This window comes from Ammospiza nelsoni, chromosome 7 (assembly GCF_027579445.1).
Source record: "Ammospiza nelsoni isolate bAmmNel1 chromosome 7, bAmmNel1.pri, whole genome shotgun sequence".
Taxonomy (NCBI): domain Eukaryota; kingdom Metazoa; phylum Chordata; class Aves; order Passeriformes; family Passerellidae; genus Ammospiza; species Ammospiza nelsoni.
The window spans coordinates 29,094,691-29,115,672 of NC_080639.1; the positions used below are offsets into that span (position 1 = coordinate 29,094,691).

Sequence of the window (20,982 nt, forward strand, 5' to 3'; positions counted from 1 at the left end):
AGGGGGTTTTTTTTCTTCCCTGGAAGCACTGCAGAGCAAATTCAACCAAAATATCTTTAATGAAAGAGACATATCCAAAGGACACAATTTTCATTCCACTCAGCCAAAACAGATGCAGACAGGGATAGAGTCCATTTCAATAAAGCCAGTCTGTTCTCTCAGTGGCTTCTGTGTAGCACCTGGGCAAAGCCACTCGGGTGGCTGAGACCTGAACCAGGCAGGAACATAATAATGCTAATGTGAAGAGCACAATGATCTTCCAAATGCTTTATACTAACCTTAGCTCTCTAAGCCTGACCTTGGGGCTTTCTTACAGAAAGGAGGGCTTCCCCATGTTTTTTATCAGCTTGCCTCACCTGGTGTCTGTACAGGCGCTGGCAGTTTCTCTTTGTTTGTTTGATCCTTCTCACATCTTACAGCAGCAATACAAACACCTCTAGGCAAACCAGCCTATCAGACCCCTCCTGACTCCAGCTGACCTGCCCAGCTAGAACTGACTAATCCATAATTAATAACATGCTCTTTTAACCATTCTTGTTATGTAAAGCTGTACCAGGAGTAAAATGCCAAAGGAAAACATCTGCTGAATCAGACAGTGCCATTTTTATGAATTGCATTTTAACTGCAATTTCAGTCCAAGAATGAGCAAGATCTCTGAATGACAGGCATGGTTTAGTGTAGCTAGAATTGCCCCATTTGTGTCCTTCTTTTCTGTTTGTGTTTGAAGTTATGTCTGTTTAATACCTTGCTGAACTATAATTTAGAGCAGCTGAAGGAGTATGATTAAGAAGTATATAAGAACACTGAGATCTCCACATGAATGCATGAGGTACCTTCCGGGTCTTTTTTTTTCTGTCTTTTTCTTTCCCTCCCCTCTTCTCTTGTAAGTGAATGCTGGTTAATTCCTTTCCCTCCTAAACTGAACCCCCTGGACTAGGCCAGAAGAGCAATGGCCTGGTACAGCCAGGAAATTCCAATATCCTCCTGCTTCTGTATAAAAAGCTGGTGCACAAATTTAGAGAGATAGGACAGCCTTCTTAATTTCTGTCCTAAAAGGTCACACAACTTCACAGTATTAAACCCAGATTTTGTTTTACCCCAGATTTGGCTGCATTTCAGCCATCTCCAGAGCAAATGCCAACACTCTTGAGTACTCTGCTACAAATGACATTATGCCTCAAACTACTAATTATTATTACAACTAACCTTATTTTTCATAAACATCAGTGCCTTTTTGAAAATGCCCATGTTAAACAGTAATGCCCTGAAGTTTCAGGCAAGGATGAGGTTTTGTTGCTCTAAGACAGAGTGGGTTGATGATGGATCCTCTGGAAATTGATTCCCAGCCAGTGCCTGTTCAAACAAACTGAGGGCAGATCCTCTCTGTCACCTCTGACTGCAGTGGGTTACTATTCCCCAGCTCAGATATACAAAGTAAGCTTCTGTGAAGTCTGTCCTGCTCTATTAAACCTAGGCTTAAAGAATTTTCCATCTGGATATACAGAGAAGAGAGAAAAAGATGCACCACTCTCATTTAAATTCAAAGCATAGATTGAGCAATTTAGCCAACATCACAGAACATATCTGCAGCACAACCAGGAGAAGATCTCCTGGACCATTAGTTTATGCCCTAGTTAGGAGAATAACTTGCACCCAAAGTTGGGGCACAGCATGTAAACCTGTGCTGAAGTGTCATTTACACTATTGAGTAGAGGTTGAATTACTTTTTTAACTGAGAGCTCTATCCTGTGTGCAGATGAACAGAGTCAAGCTGCAGCAGAAATCCTTTAAATGAAAGTATTTGTTAATTGGCTTAGTAATTTGTATTTGGCTGCTTGTAAAATGATTAAGTGCTCACTGTGCCTGGTACCACAAAACACACATACCAGAGCAGCAAGAGAGCAGCTGAGATGTGATTCAGGAAAGGGTGTGGAAGAATATACCCATGTAAATCTGTTTGCCATGACAGTTCCAAGTCAAATCTGCTTCTTAAGTATTTATTTCATGTAGCCAACAGCACCTTGGGTGAACTTTGTAACACGGTGCACATGCACTTGTTCACACATTGCCTGGCCTTGAAACAACTTACTTTGAAGGCAGAGCACTTTGGCTGACTGATGCCACTGAGCAATAGAGATACAAGGCAAATTTAGGCCTTTCTATTGGGAAGCCACATAATTAGAGTGCCTGAACAACAACAGAGACCCTTCCTCTTAGAGCTCTGAAACCACAAGCATTGCAGCATGCTTCAGTCACTCATTCAGGCCTCCTCCTCAGTGCCTCTTTTCAGGCACCACATCTGTCAGCACTGTACTGGCTGATTAAAAGGTGCTTCTCCTAATTAAGAGAGAGAGAGCAGCTTTTCAGTTCTGCAGTTGATGGACTGATCATTCATAAATAAAAGGCTATCCTAGCTTCAGATGTTTTTTGCTATTTAAATGAGTGAGGCTTGTTTCACATTTTCTAACTCCTCACACACCAAGTAGGTAAGAAAACCTCTCTATATATTTCAGAATAACCCTTGCTATAAAATTTGGAGCTATGACAGCCCACATGCGGACCACGACCAGAACCTCTCAGGACTTGGACATGCACACAGAAACCAACAATATGCTGCCTTAACTCAGTCTCTATCACTACCTTACATCTGCTCATTTGTTGCTACTTCCCTCCACCTTATAGTAGGTGTAAGAAGTTCCCCCTTTCTTCCTTACAGGGTAGGCTGTCTTAAGCTCCCTCTCTTTCTAGGCAATTACTCTGCAAGTAGAAGCAAAGACAACAGAAGCTGATAATAATGTTTGATCATGCATGAAAAATACACGTTGAGAGAATGTTGTGGTTTAACCCCAGACATGCAACCACTCACTCACTCCCACCCTCCTCAGTGGGACTGGGAGGAGAATTGAGAAAAGGTAAAACCCACAGGCTGAGATAAGAGCTATTTAATAATTGAAACAAAGTCAATTGTTGTTGTTGTTGTTGTTGTTACAATAATAATGAGAAAGAGGAATAAAGCCCAAGAAACACAGGTGCTGCACAATAAAATTGTTCACTCCATCCTGCCCAATGCCCAGCCCATCCCCCAGCAGCAACTGGCCCCTTCTAGCCAACGGCCCCCAGTTAATGCATGATGTTCCAGGGTATGGGATATCCTTCTGGCTAGTCCAAGCCAGCTATCCTGGCCACCCCCCTGTCTTCTTGTGCATCTGCTCCCTGGCAGAGCATGGGAAACTGGAAAGTCCTTGACTTAGGATAAGCACTGCTTAGCAAAAACTAAAACATCAGTGTCTTACCAACATTATTCTTATACTGAATCCAAACCACAGCCCCGTACCAGCTATGGACAAGAAAATTAACTCTATCCCAGCCAAAACCAGGACAGGGAAAGTTGAAAAGAACTGAGTGAAGAGTTACTCTCCCTTTTGGGGACTAATATTGCACTGCTCCCGTCATGCAACACAGCCTGGGTGAGGAACTGGAGCCTCAGATGGGCTCATGGTGCTCAGGGAAGAGGTTCTTTGTGAAAATAAAATAAAATAAAATAAAATAAAATAAAAGAGACTATTTCAGTAGAGAAATGCTTCCTCATGCTCAGTCAGCACCTTCACTGTCACACTTTTGAACCATGCCAGTGCATCCTATCACTGGATGCCAGGAAGACGAGATCTGCATTTCCCTCTCCCTTCCCCTCCTCAGGGTGGGATTGTGCTGCAGTCAGGGTCCAGGTCTGCAAGAGGCTCTCACAACTGTCACAGAGTAGATAATCAGAAAAACAATTAACAGAACTTTGGTCCTTTGGGTGATATGAAACAAGACACAGAATTATGCATATGACAACTAATGCTCCCTTCTGGCACTCCTGGAAGCCACGGGCTGGGGCTGAGCCTCAGGCTAGGAGCAGTAACTCCTGTCAGCTCTTCCTATCCTTGCTCCTGGAGGCCTTAGATATACTTTGTACTTTCACACTACATGGCAAACACAGCTTAGTCATGCCTCATGACTCCCAAGGAGCTGGTTAGTCTCATTGCCCCCCTTACACTAATGGAGAAAATGAGCCAGAGAAAGGTTAAATGACCTTCTCCAAAGCACACAGCAAGGCAGTGATGGAATTGAGATCAGACCCCAGGGCTCCTGGCTACCAAATCTCATGCTAGATTAACGCACAGTGCCTGCACGCAGGTCCAGCTGTGGCTGAACTTTTCAGATGGATATCCACATTTCTGAACTAGCCAACCATACCAAGAAACCCAGCTCCTGAAGGATGATTCTGGCCTTTGCTTTCAGAAGGAGTTAATTACATTCCTGGTCCAGAGTGTGATGTGACAATCTGTTTGCAAATGTTACCCCAGTGGTTCATTTGAAGCTCCTGGCAAACACTTGCTGGAGAAAAGTGGAGGACCAGCAGCTACCCTACAAGCTGGATCCTTATTCACCAGTAATTTTGTTTCTATTGAAGAAAAACTTGTCCAATACATCATTCTTTCTCAAAAATCAATAGATGTACAACAGAGAACCATACTAAATGGCAGACAGTAATATGATGCAGTTGCTGTATGAAGCATTGCTTTTCCCAATGCAACTTTTCTCGGTTATAAATTCAGCTGGAGCTAGAGAAACAACCTCTTAGAAGAGGATCCTTATGCAGGCAGCATATCATTTGTATTAAACAGCTTCCAAATCAAGCCAGGGGCTCAGCTACTGTCTCTGTGTGGCACTGAAGCCCAGTTAGTACTTCTCTGTGGAAACAAGGATGAAATTCCTCTAGATTGCATTCAGTGGAAAACTACCATCAGCTTTAATGGCACAGGGCACATGGCACAGCTATGCTCCTCTAGATGCTGCATATTCAGGGCCAACTCTAGGAAGAGTCAAAAGAGGCAGACACAGCTGCAGAGCAGGCAGGACAACAGCAAAGCTGAGGCACACTTGGGCTATGCCAATATGCAGAAATCTAGATAAGATGGATGCTGCTGGGGAAGAGAGAAGCAGAAAGGGGATTGGATTTTGGATTTACAGCCTTGTCCCCTCTTCCATCAGCTTGCAAAGGGAACAGCAGGCTGGCTCTGATGTCTCTGGCCCTTCTCTTTCCCCAGGGCAGGAAAGACAAAGCCTCACTGCAAGATGATTCCACATCTTTGGGGGTTATAGTATTTGCTATGCTCCTGAGACACTTCAAAGAATGGGGATTGGGATTTTTTTTTGTAATATTGTTTGAATATATTTATCAAATGAGGGTCAATTTCTTTTTTTTTTTTTTTTTTTTTTTTGTTTTACTATATTTTCTTCCCTCTTTTTCACTAGATGAGTTTCTTTAAAACCTCAGAGAAATGAGACAAATTTTCAAAGTGCATGTGTGGGTTTGTTCTTATTTTTCTGGAAGAGTGACTCCATCTCTCAGACCATCACATATTATCCCACATGCCACCTCAAGTCTTTTTTGACATGTGGCTGACAGCTCCTCTCTTCCTCTCTCATCCAGCTGCACGTTTATATGGTCCCAAGACACACAGAGACCTTTGCTCTCCTATTTGCCCATCATTTCTGTAAGTCACAACATAAAATTCCTCTTCTTCTGATGCACTGATTATTGTTCAAATCTCCCCTGGCAGCCTCCCCACCTGGCTACTTAGGCTGATAAACATCCTCAGTGCTCTGGATGTACTCAACATGACTTGTATGTAAATACTGATGGACTTGGCTGGTGAGATTAAGTTATTGCCCAACAATCCCTACTCTTTGCTGGGTTTTTATACCTCTGCAGTGGCACAGAACAGTAGGCTTAGCACCTAAACATCTGGATGTAAATTGGTATGCAAACCACTGTGGTGAGCCATGCCATACAAAACTGACACATCTCTACCTTAACCAGAGCAAGAGAAAGTATTCTCAGCAATGCAGAGGAAAATTGCTCTGCAGCCCCATTCTGTGATGCTGTAGAACATATTATGTCCAAGTCTCCAAGGCTTTTGCCAAAGTATCCTGACCTTGTGTTTGCACCCATCCCACTCTCAGAAATGCAATCTTCAAACTTAATTATTCTCAGTGCATTACTAAAGCAAGTGAGCCTCTCATGGGTGGCTGCTTTCGTGATAGGGTATCACCAATTTTCATTTTATCTGGAATATGAGATATTTTTCTAGTGAGGCCTGCAATTTGCTGTGTAAAGATGCTTCCTATCAGTCTCTGCTGCACGAAGATTGCCTTTCACACAGCACTAGCTGTGCAGGCACTGGCTGTGAAAGTGCTCAGCCCCACAGCACTGCTGAGGTCACTTGCAGAGGGGTGGGTGGTGCTGCCTTGCAGGCAATTTGAAGGAGCAGCTGTTTTCCCTGCTGACAGAGATGACAGACCAGAGACTGCCACTGCCTCACCCTCTTCTCCATGTACAATATTAATGTGCAAAACTGCCCCTTTGCCCTCCTACAGCTGCAGCTTCTTCTGCACAGTCATCCTTTCCAACAATCTGACAGTGTTGCAGTATAGCATTTAATTTGATTTATTTACTATGAGCTAACTAAAATTCATGTTCTTTGCTTGAAAAAATGCACAAATTTTAACTAAGAAAAAGCCAAAAGCCACTTTGAACAAAATTTGGACCAGGCTTTAAACCTCCCAGAATCCCATAATTACAAAAACTGTCCTTCATCCTTTCCACACCTTTTCCCCTCCTCTCCAAGGGATATAAGTCAGGAACAGCATAGATTTAGGGTATGCCAAATTTACACTGGTTGCAGACCAGAAGAGGAAAGCAAACCCTATAGGTAAAAAAAGGACACCCCAGTGAGGCTTCACCCTTCACAATTTATACAAGGGCTGAGCTGACCTCACCTGGCAGAGTATCAGAGAGGAAAATCTCCCTTTGAACTATCCCAGGCTCAGCCAAGGAGGTTAAAACCTGCACTTTAAATCACACTTTTGTTCCCTTTGTAAAGAAACTGTGCACCCCAATTATGGATTTAACTAGCTGCAGTGTCTAATGACAGCTTTCTCACCTTCACTGCATTCTTCACGTCACAGGTCAAGCAATGCCTTAAAATAAAAAACATGGTCCTTTGAAGGTTTCTGTTAATTTCAGAGACTGATTTTGGGATTTTTTTCCCCTCACATCACCATGTTATCTGCCCCTCTCCAGTCTATGATACAAGGATGCAACTTTAATTAGAGCATTCTTTTGTCTGATAGGAAAAATCGCAGTGAGAAGGAAGGCATTTGTTTCTCTCCATTTCTGTGCACTAGTGCTTTCAGCTGCCCACCTATGATCAGGATGTAATCAAAAAAATTATCATGCTCTTTGCTTGCTCATGTCCTCATTAATACCTCCACTGGCAAGGTAATTTCTCAGCCCAATGTGACTTAGCAGGGGGTAAAGCTGGCATAAGACTGTGCAAAAATAGCCCAAAGCCACCAGAAATAGTTCAGTCCATTTGTTTCAGAAAAAAACTGAGAAAAATCCTGTAGTCAGATGCTAACAGGGACCAATGGCACACCACTCCTGGCTGTTTGAGGACAGGCCTGTGGACTACACAGCTGTTGGCTGTGCCCATGTGGTTGTGCCCAATGCTGACTTGTGTGCATGTGAGTCTCTCTGTGCTGTAAGAGACTTGACTTTTCTGGCCATGCTGAAGCCACACTTTCCCAGTGTTAGTGCATGGGACTCACAGGCTTTCATGAACACTTTGCGTCTTTGGAGAAGCAAGGCTAAGAACAAGTGATTAAAATAACCAATACAAGAGTAAGGGGTCCAAATTACACCTCTTTCATGGATTTTCTGAGCCCAGAGAAGAACTTTGGCTCTGTCCACGTTAGTCAAGTGCAGACTGAGGTTGTGCAGACCTTGACTGGTATCTTCAGAAAGTGCAGTCTCACTGCAGGAGTAGCTGTGTTAGGTGCAGTACTGCACTGCTTTTCAGATATGCTACATATTCATGTGCCACAATATCACAGTCTTTTCATAGGCAAGGTGGCTCTTAATCCCTCTTGGCCTTGGATTCCAATCCACAGTGTGAAATTATTAGTGCTTTCTTGCCTCACTGAAGCCCTGTGAGAAGAAATGTTGGTGAGGGGCCCTGATCATTTAGCAATAGTAAGTATTGCTGACAGATTTTATACTCTGTGGATCTGTGGAACTACTCTGACCCAACTGCTGCCACTGAATTTCCTGGTTTGCAAAATATTTTTTGCCTAGACATTATCTATGGAGACTTAAGGGTTTAGTGGCAGCCCAGATGTGGACAGGATTGAATGTGCCCAAGGGTAAGAGTGATATTTTCTGACAAGCACAGGTTTTGAGCATTTTACTGCAGTGCTCTGGAGCATTCTGCCAAACAGGCAGGAAAGAGCCTGTGTTCGGCCACAAATCTGCATGTAACCTGGTTCCTGACAGAATAATCAATCATACACCAGAGACTTTCAATAAACTCAGGGTGCCAAACCTTCTGGCTGAGGGTCCTAGAATATATTTACAATTTACCATATTTCTGCAAGCTGCAACTTGAAGGAACTCTTTTGGGACATCAGTCATTCTACACAGCCTTCAGCTCCTAAGCCTACATGATCCAGACCTTTTTCAATGCTTTTATACAGCCAGAAGCATAATAGTCAGAAAAGGGTGTGCCTAGGCTGCTTCCCCTAAAACAACACTTGAAATTTCACACAGCACCTTCCCTGCTCCCCAAACCAACCATATTGATGCTCCATCCCTGGAAGTGTTCAAGGCCAGCTTTAGTGGGGCCCTGAGAAACCTGATCTAGTGGGTGCCATATTTGTCCATGGTGGGAAGGCTGGAACTAGATGATCTTTAAGGTCCCTACTAACCCAGGCCTTTCTATGACTCTGTGATATCTCCTCCCTTGCACCTATCTACTTGGCAGTAACAGGCACATTCAGATCAGCTCTAAATCAAGTATGAAAATCACCTCTGTCTAGCATCAAGGCTTGCATCACCTGCAGCTAAGCAGGTTTACATTTATTGCTGAGAAGTCTGGCAGTCCATAATGATGTGCACTTTACTTGCCAGTTCTGAGTCCCTGATGCAGCTTTTGCTCCCTCCTCTCTACCTCTGGGCTCTTGTTGGTAACAGCCAGTTGTGACAAGGGCTCCTGGGCTGCACTTCCTTGTGTGACAGCCACGGGGGATGATCTTTTCCCATCTCCTGTTGGAGCTGACAGCCCTCTTGGCAGGCAGAACAGTGGGGGCTTCTGGCCATGATGTTTTCTGGCTGGTTTCCCTCAGTAATACCTCCACTCACTGTGAATGGCTGACCCTTGTAGCCCTGCCTCTCGCATCAGCTGCCTCACCAGACTACGGCCCTGAGCTCACACCCCTGTAGTTTCCTTCTGGGAAAAGTCAAATGTTTCCCTTAGGACTTCCCAGCCACCCTCTGTACAGTCATTTGTTTGGGTGCCATCCTCCTGTTGTCCAAGCTGTTTCCCTTCAGCTTGCTGTTGTGCCAGATTGTCACATGGTGTCTCAACCACCCTCCTTCACACCTTTTTTGTTGTCCTCACCAGGGAGCTCTTGTGAAGTATGATTTTTGGTCTGCTTCCAAGCAGAGTCTTTCACTTTACTGGCTTCTGTCTGTGCCCAGCCAGCAATGAGACAGTCTTGAGGAGTAAGGCTCCTTGAGGAGGTGGAATGTCACAGCTATACCATGTCCCTCCTCCACAAAACTCTCACTCCCTGGGGCCTGGGCACCCTGCCTACAGCACAGGTGACACAGCAGAGCACAGCTTCTCCAACAGACAGGTGAAATTACTCTGACTGTATTTTCAATTTTTTTCTCACTAATAATGAGGTCTAGATTATAGTTTTCCCTCCCATCAAAGTAAGCTCAAATGGCGATCACTTGTGCTCAAGAGCTGAAAAAAAGCAGCAAATATTTCAAAACAATCACTCATTCACGGAAGAAAAACAGTACATTAAAACACTAACACTATACCCAAAACAAAAACAAAACATGTGAACTGTGAGTCAAAATGAAGGTTATGAATTTTTGAAATGTGTGTTTTTATACTTAATGAAATGTGACTCATAATATCGGGAGTGTAGATTTACAATGTTCTAAACTATTCATATCCTTTCTCTCAAGTGTTTGGATTTTACAAATGATGTGACAAGTAAATACGTTGCTTAGAAACCATGGTGGGCTTTTGAAACTAATTCTTTTGTTTCTGGGTTTTTAACTTGGCAGGTGTTTGGTGCAGTGGAGTTATCAAACTCCTCTGGTTTACTCTCAGACAGCACCAGTCATTTAAGGAGGGCTCTTAGATAAGGATAAAGCTTAAAAATCCAAGTCTCATGTTATTCTAGCTCCCTGTCTGCATGGCATGCCCTGAATACCTCTTACAGTTTCAGTCACGCTGTGTCCAATTCCTGAAACCAAAAACTCTTGTGAACCCCCGGGTTTTCTAGGAAGTATTTTCTATGAAGCTTTGAAACACAGGACAAACTAAGCCAAAGAGATGCTGTGGTGAGGTCATACTGCTTTTAAATAGAGACAGACAGAAGCAGTCTGAAATAATTTATAACTCTGTCATCTAAGAGAATGTTAACCAGGAAATTGAGAAGTGGGAGTACTTATAAACGCCACCCTGATCCCAAACTCCTTCCCAAACCCCAGAATAGCTGGCATTACTACTAATATGATCTACAGCAGCACATTTAAACATGGTTAACATTTAAATTTAGGTTTCATAAATTACACCCTGCAAAGATGGATAGAGACAGCTCCTATCTCTTTGAGGTATTGTTTCATTTGCAAATTCAAGCAGATGGTGCACGAGCAACTAATGACTCAAAAAATCACCCCTAAAAATAGTCCAGAACAAGGTGTGGATTTATCAGGGAAGGAGGGAACAGAAAAGGCTTTACTTCCCATTTCTCAGGCACAGCTCCAGCAGGAGCTCAGTGCACCCAGAGCCGTACAGCAGCAAGGACCCCATCCACACCCCATTTTCAAGAATCTCTCCCTGTCACCTTCCACAGGGTGGAGTTGAGATGAGGAAATGGGTTCAGCTCTCCCCACTTTCTCCACACCAAGCATGTGTATCCAACCAAAAAAAAACCACCCTGGGAAATGACATCTTCATTAAATGTACCCTGCACCGCTCATCGCAGCCGTGCAGCACCACTGAAATGTTCAGTGTCCCAGTCAGGTGGGTAGTGCTTCATGAAAACTGACTTTTCCAAGCAAATTCTATAAATACTTGTCACTGCTTCCTCATGAGGCCATACCCTGCAATATAGTGTACCTCCAGCGGGAAGCCAGCTTTGCTGTCACTCCCCTGTTTGCGATGATGTTGTACCCCTGTCTAACCAGGCTCGTACAGACTCTCTGGGAGGCAGGGAGTCCCTCCAGGATGTGCTGTGGGGTTTGGGGAGTGGTGAGGGACTGCGTGGGGAAACCTGCCGTGCAGTCCAATTATGTAAACCACAAATTCCTCAGAGCACCGTGCCTGAGCAATGCCTGGCAGAATGCACTGTTCACAGCCATCCCCAAAGCAATGCTGTTCTGAAGTAATAAATATTAATAATTTCTGGTTAAAGATCCCAGCACAAGTAAAGACTCAGCTTGAAAAGTAAAATGTTTCTGTATGAAAAGCAGGAGGGCCTCTGGCAATTTGAACAGCTACAGGAAGGTAAATGTTATTATTTACTGCACATATACAGGCAGAAAATGTATATTAAATCACACTTCACTTGTTTCTGTGAAGCATAAAACTCTCCTTCTGCTACATATCTTGCTGTTTTCTCTTGCTCATACCATGAGTTCTTCCACCTCTGTTCCTCATGTCCCTGTCCTCTACTGCTGAATACACTGGGAAGAAAGCACTCTCCCTCCATTTTTGTTAAGAGCAGAGATTGATACCACAATGTTATCATATAAAGTGCTATACTTTAACTGATCTGTTAGCCCATGCTTAGTATCTTTTTTTTTTGGCTTGTCTTATCTGTTTATTATGCAATAAAAAATAGTTGCTGTTGGGACTTGTGACTGAACCACTTCTGACATATATTATTTCACTGAAGCATAGGTCTTTTCTCCATTACAAATGCAGCTCTAAATGTGTAAGACCTTGCCTGTGCTTATGTGTTTCCCCTCTCCTCTTGTGACATCCTAAATAAAAATAATATTTAAAAATAAAGGAAAATATATGATAATTATATACAACGGGCTAGAAGAAAGAGTTGCACCAGAACACACTGGGTGAGGATCTGACCACATCAGCCAGATGAAGCTACCAGATTCTGAAGTGGATTCTAAGAGAGAAGAAAGCAACCATTTACCTTGGCTCTATCACTTACTCAAAGGTGTGCAGATGAACCTGGTTCTGAGTGAAAGTCTTGCCATGGCAAATAAACCATAAAGTCAAATTCTGTGCTGGCAGAGGGATGATGCAGAATGATTTACTGTAGCTCTTCTAACATTCACAATACTGAGTGAGATGCCAGCATTCTGCTTCATTAACCAGTCATTTTGATAGCATCTTTTTTTTTCTTTTTAATTGTAGTAATTTTCTCTTCTTTGCAATTATACTGGATGTCTAAATCCCTCTGCAAAATTGTAGCTTTCTTTTTGAGCGGAAACTGGCCACATAAGCTGGATACACACTCTCCTCTGAAGCAAGAACCTGAAGGGAAGGAGCTTGAGCAGCAACCCTAGACTCATCAAAATATTATCTTTACCTTGCTCCCACAATGAGCTGGTTCCTGTTGGCATCCAGTGCAAGCTGAGAAAAGTCAAGCACACCTGGATAGGTGAAATTCGACACCCAGGGCTTCAGATCTGCAATGGAAACAAGAAAGCAGAAAACAGTAAAGCTGCTCCAGAAGCAGTGAGTTCACCCAGACATCCACTAATGGATTTCCTACTGAGTTATCTGTCAGGGGAAGGCTAATTAATAACCTCTTTAAAGGGTTTCTATTTATTCTGATTTTTGGCAGAATGTGCAAAAATCCCACACATAAACACAAGGCCGTCTCAGCAGTTGTTTTCACATCCACAATGGAGTGTCAGTATTGGTTTCAGAGACAACAGCAGCTCAATTTTACTAAGTTAAAACTGAGGAAACATCTTCAGTGTCAGGATTAAGTGGTGTAAAGGGATGAGGCTGCCTGCCATAACACTTCCCCAGCCTTGTCTTCTGTGCTAATCAAAGGGAAACTGCTGCCTGCCAGAAAGAGAAGGTTGTGCCAACTGATGAAGAACCAAGTTAGGGAATACTAGTGATCGGCACTCAAGACCTGGCTGCTTCAATGACAGATTTTGCCTTCTCTTTCAGGTCTTAGGTTCTCTTCTATGTTTCACTTTATCTAGCATTTCACAGCCTATCAGCTAAATCCTTCCTTCATTTTCACATGGTGGGATGTTGGGTGTCATCACAGCATCTTTGTGACTGAGCAATTGCAAAGGCTTGAGACTGACTTTATCAACTGCTTTGGATTTGCCCATCTAGGCAACTGTCCAAAAATGCAATCATACAGGTTAAGTGCAAAGCAATAGATCTGGCTACGCTTTGCTCAGAGAGACAGAGCTCTTTCAGAAGTTACATCTGTTAACATCAACTGAGCAATTTAGGGCAGGAAGTCCTGTTGTAAGAAAACAAAACAAAACAAAAAAAACCCACGTTTTAAAAGAAAAAAGGTGAATTACTACTTTTAGGGTACACTCAGGCATGATGCTAGGGCATTCACAGCATCCTATCTTTCAATACCACCACCAACTTTGACCTTGTGTATATTGCAGATCACAGAATTTCAATTTCCCACCTTACACCTTTATTGCACAAAATAACTGGGAATAGATTTAAATATGTCTTTCAGAAAGTCACCCAGCTTTACTGTGAGGACTTCTCTTGAGAATTTATTTTGTTAACTACTCTGGCTGTAAAATATATGGACAATACAAAATACCTCAGAGGGCAAGGCACAGATGAGACCAAATCAGTATGACTCTAATCCCTCTATGACCTGTTGACAAGTAGCCCTGTCTCATTCAAGGGCTGGTTGTTGAAGATCCAGGAGGCTCAGCATGGAAGGTAATATCTCCTGGTCTCATGCCAACAGGATACCACTACACAGGCCGATGACCTGATGACTCATAACAATAATGATGCAGTTCAGACCAGTTCAAGACAGCTCTGAAAAAACATGTTCCACTGTTATTTTATAACCCCAAGGATAAATGGAGAAGTCTCACTGAAGGCAGTCAGGTTTGAACACTTTGTTTCAGGCATTAGTTTCCCTTTCCACAGGGGCGAGAGGACAATGCTGATGAGGAATCTCACGAAGGCCTGTGGTGTCTTTGCATGCTTCACAGGAATACAGATGTGCAATGATTTGAAACCTTTGAGGTAGGAATTTTTGTGGTGCAATTTCAAGTCCTTTCTCCCTCCCTCTTTCCAAAGCAGGATCTTGACATGGAGCTTCTGCCTCTGCCCTGAACACCACCATGTTTCAAAACAGCTCCTACAGTCCCTCACCACAGAGCTGGACACCCTCAGGCCTGGCCCCATGCCCTGCCTAACTGGACACTGCCAGGGCCCCTCCAACAGTGAGACCTCCATCCTCACAATAATAAAAACTCTGCTGCTGGGGCTGGAGGGTTTCAGCTCTTCTCAGCATTCCTGTCACGCTGTGTAACCACACACAACACGTGTACCTCCTCTGCTCTTCAATGAAAAGGCATGAGTTAAGGAATAACTCCTCTAACCTTCAAGCATCCTCCTACACTCCTCTGGGACCCTTAATGATGTACTAGCACCAGGGAGGCACTGCAGTTTCACCTCTGGCATTCTCCTAATGGGACTATGACTTCTTTTTCTGTAGCTCTTTAGCTGCAGAGACATTTCTGAGCCAAGTAGCAGAACCAGCAACAATAATACCTTTCAGGCAGGTTAGCTGGCTGAGTGCTGCAGATCTTCTGGCATTTCTCTTGGTGATGGGGGTAGGATTAGAGAATTGCTATATAATGATGATACCTTTTAAGGATCCTGCTTTTAGACCATAATTTCTCTTGTCATTTTACCTCCTCTTTTACTGACTCTTTCCTGCTAACTAACCCACTATTAGAGTGCAGTAGCAGGAAGAATATTTCTTCATCTGCTGCTCTAAGCAAAAGCTCATCACTTCAGAGAGGTACACTCATCAGTGCTTCCTTTTAATGGCAAGCTCTGACAAACTACAGGTAAAAATAATTTTATAAAAATTAAAGGCAGTAGTTTGCTTGAATCTTTCCAAGTTGGCTCAAATGTCAATCAAGCCCAAGAAATAACAGGCACTGTCTTGATTTCTATTAGTACTGCAGGTGGTACAACTTATAAAGAAACCCTTCCCAGTTATTAAATTAAAGGCTGAAAGGCATGCATCCTCATAGCAAAATTAAGCTTTTATAGGCATGTAGTTGGAGATTATTAAATCCAGCATGGTCCCACATAACAATGTATAAATGCAAGTCGTCAGAATTAATGCCAAATGGCACATTTTCCTTCCCAAACTTTTTTCTTCTTGTTAAGAGGGAATGCAACTACAACCAAGAATCAGGACATGAGTCTTTTTTCATTCAACACATTAAAATCTACTGCTCAGACCACAGGCATCCCTAAAACATTTTCAACTTCACTCTGAAACTAACTCAGTACTTCAAGGTAAATGCTGCCCTAGGTCCACCCCATATTAGCTGAAGTTTACACATATGGACCCAATGAACTCCAGAGATTGCTTGTATTTGACCTTCTTCTGAAGGTTGATTTTTCCAGTGTTGACTCTTTAATTTGACTGGAAACCTTCAGTGCTGGGGTATGTTTACATTTGCAAAAGTATCTGTTTAAAAACAGTATGAAAAATTAAAAACCAAGGCTCTGGCTTTGCATGTCGGCAGCAGGAGATGGAAAACTTGGAACCACATGGCTTAGGGGCAAAATGTTCATCAAGGCCTCCTTTGTGCTTCTCGTCTCTAATCATTTCCAGGGCGTTAAAGATCTGTGCTCTCACTTCCTCCACATGAAAATCAATGAACAAAAGTTTAATAGTTTCCAACATCATCCATCTCCAGCTATCTGATTCAGAACCTCTAAAGCTCAAGGTGGCTCAGGTATCCAGCTGCAAAGAACACAAGGTTTTGAAGGAAATGTAAGTCTGCAGGCACAGCGGTGCTCAGCCATTCTGCAAGCCTAAGGCAGGGTGAAAAGAGGCCCTCTGCCATTTCAGAGGGTGGTCCCTGCAGCCTCCAGCACACTGCTCTGCTCTGACTTCCTGAGAGCACAGGGCTGGGACCAGGATTACTCAGCTGCACAAAGCACAGCAAGCCAATTTTGAGGAGCTGGGTTTAAGGGGCTGATACAGAAGCTTTCCAAATCATTGGCAGTTTTCCGCTGTGTTTGACAGGTTTTGGATCACCTTCTGAAGATATGGTAAACCTGGTAATACTTGAATCTTCCTCTCCTCAAAAGCAACTGCTCCCCAGCTCACCCTCACTCTGTGTTTTGGAGGAAGGAAATATGTAAAGACTGAGCTGAGGGTTCCCTGTCTGAAGGACAGCATTCACTGCTTCATCTCACTTAAGCCCCTTGTCACTCCCATCCCAGCAGGCTGTAACAGCTTTGAGTGTCCAGCACACATCACACAAGAGCAGAGATGTTAAATGCCCAGGCCTTGAAATTGCAAAGCCATTGTAGGTGCATGGAGTGTGGCTACCCACAGTGCTATTCAACAACAGCTCTTGCAAAATAATTCTCAGCGAGGATTTCCAATTTGAAGCAAAAGAAACTAAACTGAACAGGACCAAGGATTCTTTGTGTAAAATGAGGGTATACCCATGAGCACAGGCTAACCATGCTCCTATCCTAGAACTGCATGGAAAAGCTTCAAAGAGATCGTAAAAAGACCTTTTGTGAGATAAATTCAGAGGGTCCCCATTCCAGAAAAGATAACCTGAATCCCATACCTTATGTAAGGCTCTGTAAAACAGGCTGATTCAATAGCAAAAGTTTGTGCAATGAAGTAGAGCATACACAGCACTTTGGACCTGTCAGACTCAATGGCAATAAAGAAGTACCTGTTCTGCAGATACTCAGACCTACTTTTGTGCAGTGCTAACTTGATCACACATTGAATGCTTCCCTTACTGCCTCAGCATGGTCTCTTTTAAGTTCTCTTGACTCAGCTTACCAGTTCAGGACACGCCTAATTACTGTGTGTGAGTATTGGAGCACTCCTGGCAAGGCTCAGATGACAGCCATGACTCCTGTAACTTGTACAATATCCCCTTTTGGTTTGCTTCAGCCTTGGCACAGGGCAGATGATGTATAGTGATTAAACCACTTATTTTTATTTCAGACCACCCACTAGGCTGGAGGACTCTCAATATCGGATTTGAACCATGACCAAGAGATGCAAATCATATTGTAAAACAAGGAAAGGCCTCAGGCTCTCTTCTTGGTACAGACTGATGAAATGTCCCTTTTTCAGAATCAGACCTACCATCTCAGACCATCCTCTGCTTCAATTATCCTCACTGTTCAGAGCCTCTCCATGAAGTAGACAGTTGCCTGCTAAGACTGAGGCCACAGTTTCCATTGTATGTGGGCCCCTGACCAGACCCATCAGAGACAAGGCAAACAAGGCTGTAACCAAAGCTGAGAAAGCTAATGATTACCCAGCCATGCTATCACCTGTCTTCTCAAATGCTGCGAGTGTGGACATTTCCAAGAATGCATAGACGTTCCAATGAAATTACAGCATTATCTTTATTGGACTGACAATGAATCATATTTTAATATCAGCTTCATTTTAAATTTTAGCTCTCAGTTGTAGGTCACACCACAGGTTAGTGCAATAGACTGTGGACATTAACTTTTACTCCCACTTCATGCTGAGTTTTAAGAGTAGCCTCCACAATGCAAAACCACTCCACAATTTAGCAAATTTATCAGGGGAGGGAGAAATCTTTTGCTGCACGGGCAGAGCTGAGCAAACAAATGTGTCAGCACTCAGAGCTCAACTTTACTTATGAGGCCAAAAACTCAATCTGGCTTTACCCCAGAAGTCCTCCTACACATACATATCACCCTGCTGTCTTGTCTTCCCATCACCACCTCCACCTCATTGCTGGTATTCTTTCTTTCTTTCTTTAAACCCGATCCATTGAAATCTTTAATTGTACATTAAATATGTCCTCATCCCAACTGCTGCAATTTCCAGCGTCATTGTCTTCTCAAATCTCTGATCTCCACTCATAACTCTGAGGACTTAGAAGGCAGTTGACAGAATACACACCCTCCTACAAAATGGGCCAAACCAGCAGTTTCCTTCTCTCTCCCCTCAATACCTAAACCCACCTCAGATGTTCTTCCAGCTGTCTCAGTTTCATGGTTTCGTTCAGTTTACCCTTCTGACCCCATATTCACCTCTCCTCCCATGCCTGCTTTCTTTCCTAGCAGTCTTCACCTTCTAGACATGTTTCTACCTCATTTCCTGCCCACTGAAACAATTTTTCCTGTCTTGACCAACTACAAAGCTCCTTCTCAAATGAAAGAGCAATGAACTAACCCATGAGTGGTCTGTGAGTCCCTGTGATAGCAGCTTGCAGTGAGCCATTCCTTTTCCATGAGATCCAAGAGGCAAGAGTTGCTAATGTCCCTCTCCAAACTGTCCTAGAATATGTGGATAGGAGATGATGGGAAAAATAAAGAATAAGACTTTTTTCTCTTGGTCTTGTAAAAGAAGAAATATTCTTATCCCTCAGCTACCAAGGAACAGAACAGCACAGAAAAGGCTCTGGCTTTTATCATCCTGAAGGAAAATAGTCCCCAAACCAAAGACTCAAGTCTTGCCTCCACAGAACCATAGGAATCCCAATAAAGATAGTAAAATTTAAAGATCTGGATGATTTTATGCCTTTTCTCCTTAGTGTCTACAACTTCTCTCTGAACTGATCTTGCTGAGCTTCTTCCACCCCAAGAGAGAGATGACAGCTGGAGACGTAGACATGGTCCCAAGAGCCCAATAGCACTGACACAGGAGTTCTCTGTCTTGAGCAAATCATGAAACTATTTAATGTCTCAGTGGTTCCAATTGTTAAACAGGTTTAGGGATACTGGCTGGTGCATCAAGGTGTAATTATCTGTAATGCATGTGATGTACAGCAGGCACTAAGTTTTGCATATTGCATACCAAGCATTTTGACTCTTTATTTCCTAAATTTTAATAATTTCTTTAAAACAAATGTTGCCAAATTGTTTTAATATGAAGAATAAATAATTTAGTCCAAACCAAATTTTTGCAAAAGTACAATTATAACTGCTTGTTTATTTACTTTTTATTATTAATATGGAACAGATGGCAAAACACACCAATATATGAGGAAGAACTCAGGGATTCAATCCCAGATAAAGCAAACACTAAATAGTAAACAGGAACTAGTGCTCATTTCCAGTATGGGACAGTGTGCTGGTTAATTGTCCTGGGGCCACCTCAAGGAAGGGTATTGAAGGACCGAGCAAATCACATTCCCAATTTGGCACATTTCTACATTGTGCAGCAGTTCTGTTCCATCAGAGAGGTCAGTCTCATCCCTCTCTGCTTCACTTGTGTTCCTTGTGGCCAATAAAGAGCAAGAGGGGATGCCACAGTGCTGCAAGAGTGGTGGATCTGAATGCGCATCCTTGAGAAATAAGCGAGTCCATTTGTCCTGCCTGAGATTTACAGGACCAAATGTGTGTTCCCACATAGCACAGGACTTTATGGAAAGAATAGATTTGGCTTTCCTCAGCTGGCTGCCAGCTGGAGCAAACACCACCCTGACACTTCCTCCTCTCCCCCAGAGCCTTGGCTGCAGCCCCACAGAGCACTGCACAGTGACATGTGGCCACAGCCCTGTGCCCCACCACCCGCTGGGGAAACTCGGCTGAGCAGTGCCACACACAGCCCCACTGTGAGCAAACCCAAAGACTTCTTGTTCTCCTGAGGATGTTGCAGAGTGTTCAAGTATTGTGATCTGTTGTTTACTGAGACAAGTCCTGCAGCTGTCACGCAGTCTCCCTCACTGAGAAAGATAAAGTGAGTGCTCATGCATCACTTGCAGCTTCCTATGACATTCTGATCAGTATAATCCCTCTCTTCAGACAAGAAAGCAACCTGCATCCTGGCTTCTACAACCACTGCAGTCCGATAGGGAAAAAAAATCAACACCTCTTTGTCATTATTCAAGGATACCTCAGTCTCTCTTCCACACTTGGAGGCAATTTTTTTCACTATCCTTACAGCTACATGTCTAAATCAGCCACTTGTGCCAGCAGAGGTGGTGCTCAGGACAACCATTTTCACTAGTGAGGAGGTAGGATAAGGCAGAGAAAGCAGGGCTAAACTCTCCTTGAATTTTTCCTGCAGGTAACCAGATCTGCCAGAGAAGCAGAAGTGTCTGATTGTGGTGAACATCTGAAGCAGAAGGTGATCCTCCTTGCTGGCTAACCAAAGACTGAACTGGAGATGCCCAGTTTAATGCACAGTTTGTGCTGTGTAGCTGCCAGGACTCTTGTCTTCTGCAGACAAAATTCCCACCTTGAGGCAGTTAGAGCAAAGAAGGAGAGCACAGGCTGTAAATTCCTGAAAGGGTTTTGAAATTAGGTTGTTCTCATAAGAATCAGTGTTTTAAATTGGAAACTGGCTAATAATAAACAATCCCACTGACTTCAAGAAAAGTACATATTCAGAACCTGACTGAGATGACACTATCTGTGGGCTTTCCAGGGTGAACCCTGTATGATAAAACAAGAATATTTATTATGAGATTGCTAGTACTAAGGGAACTTTATCAAAACATAATGCCATCCTTGAATGGAAGGTTTTAGGAGAATGTGCTATGTTAACAGTCACCAGAAACAGATGTGCTAAATAAATGAGGTCTGCTGTACCACTGCTGTATCACAAACTTCTTCAGTTAGGGAACTATATTAAGTAAGATTTGAAATTGAAAATGAGGTCTCT

The 20,982-nt window shown here is 43.2% G+C and overlaps 1 protein-coding gene across 1 annotated transcript in view; it reads right to left on the reverse strand.

Moving 5' to 3' along the window:
• Positions 1-20,982, reverse strand: part of SEMA5B (semaphorin 5B) — a 179,212-nt gene that overhangs the window by 102,227 nt on the left and 56,003 nt on the right. The window contains exon 3 of the mRNA XM_059476326.1: positions 12,685-12,784. Within this exon, the coding sequence (XP_059332309.1) occupies positions 12,685-12,784 (100 nt within the window). The remainder of the gene's footprint in view (positions 1-12,684; positions 12,785-20,982) is intronic.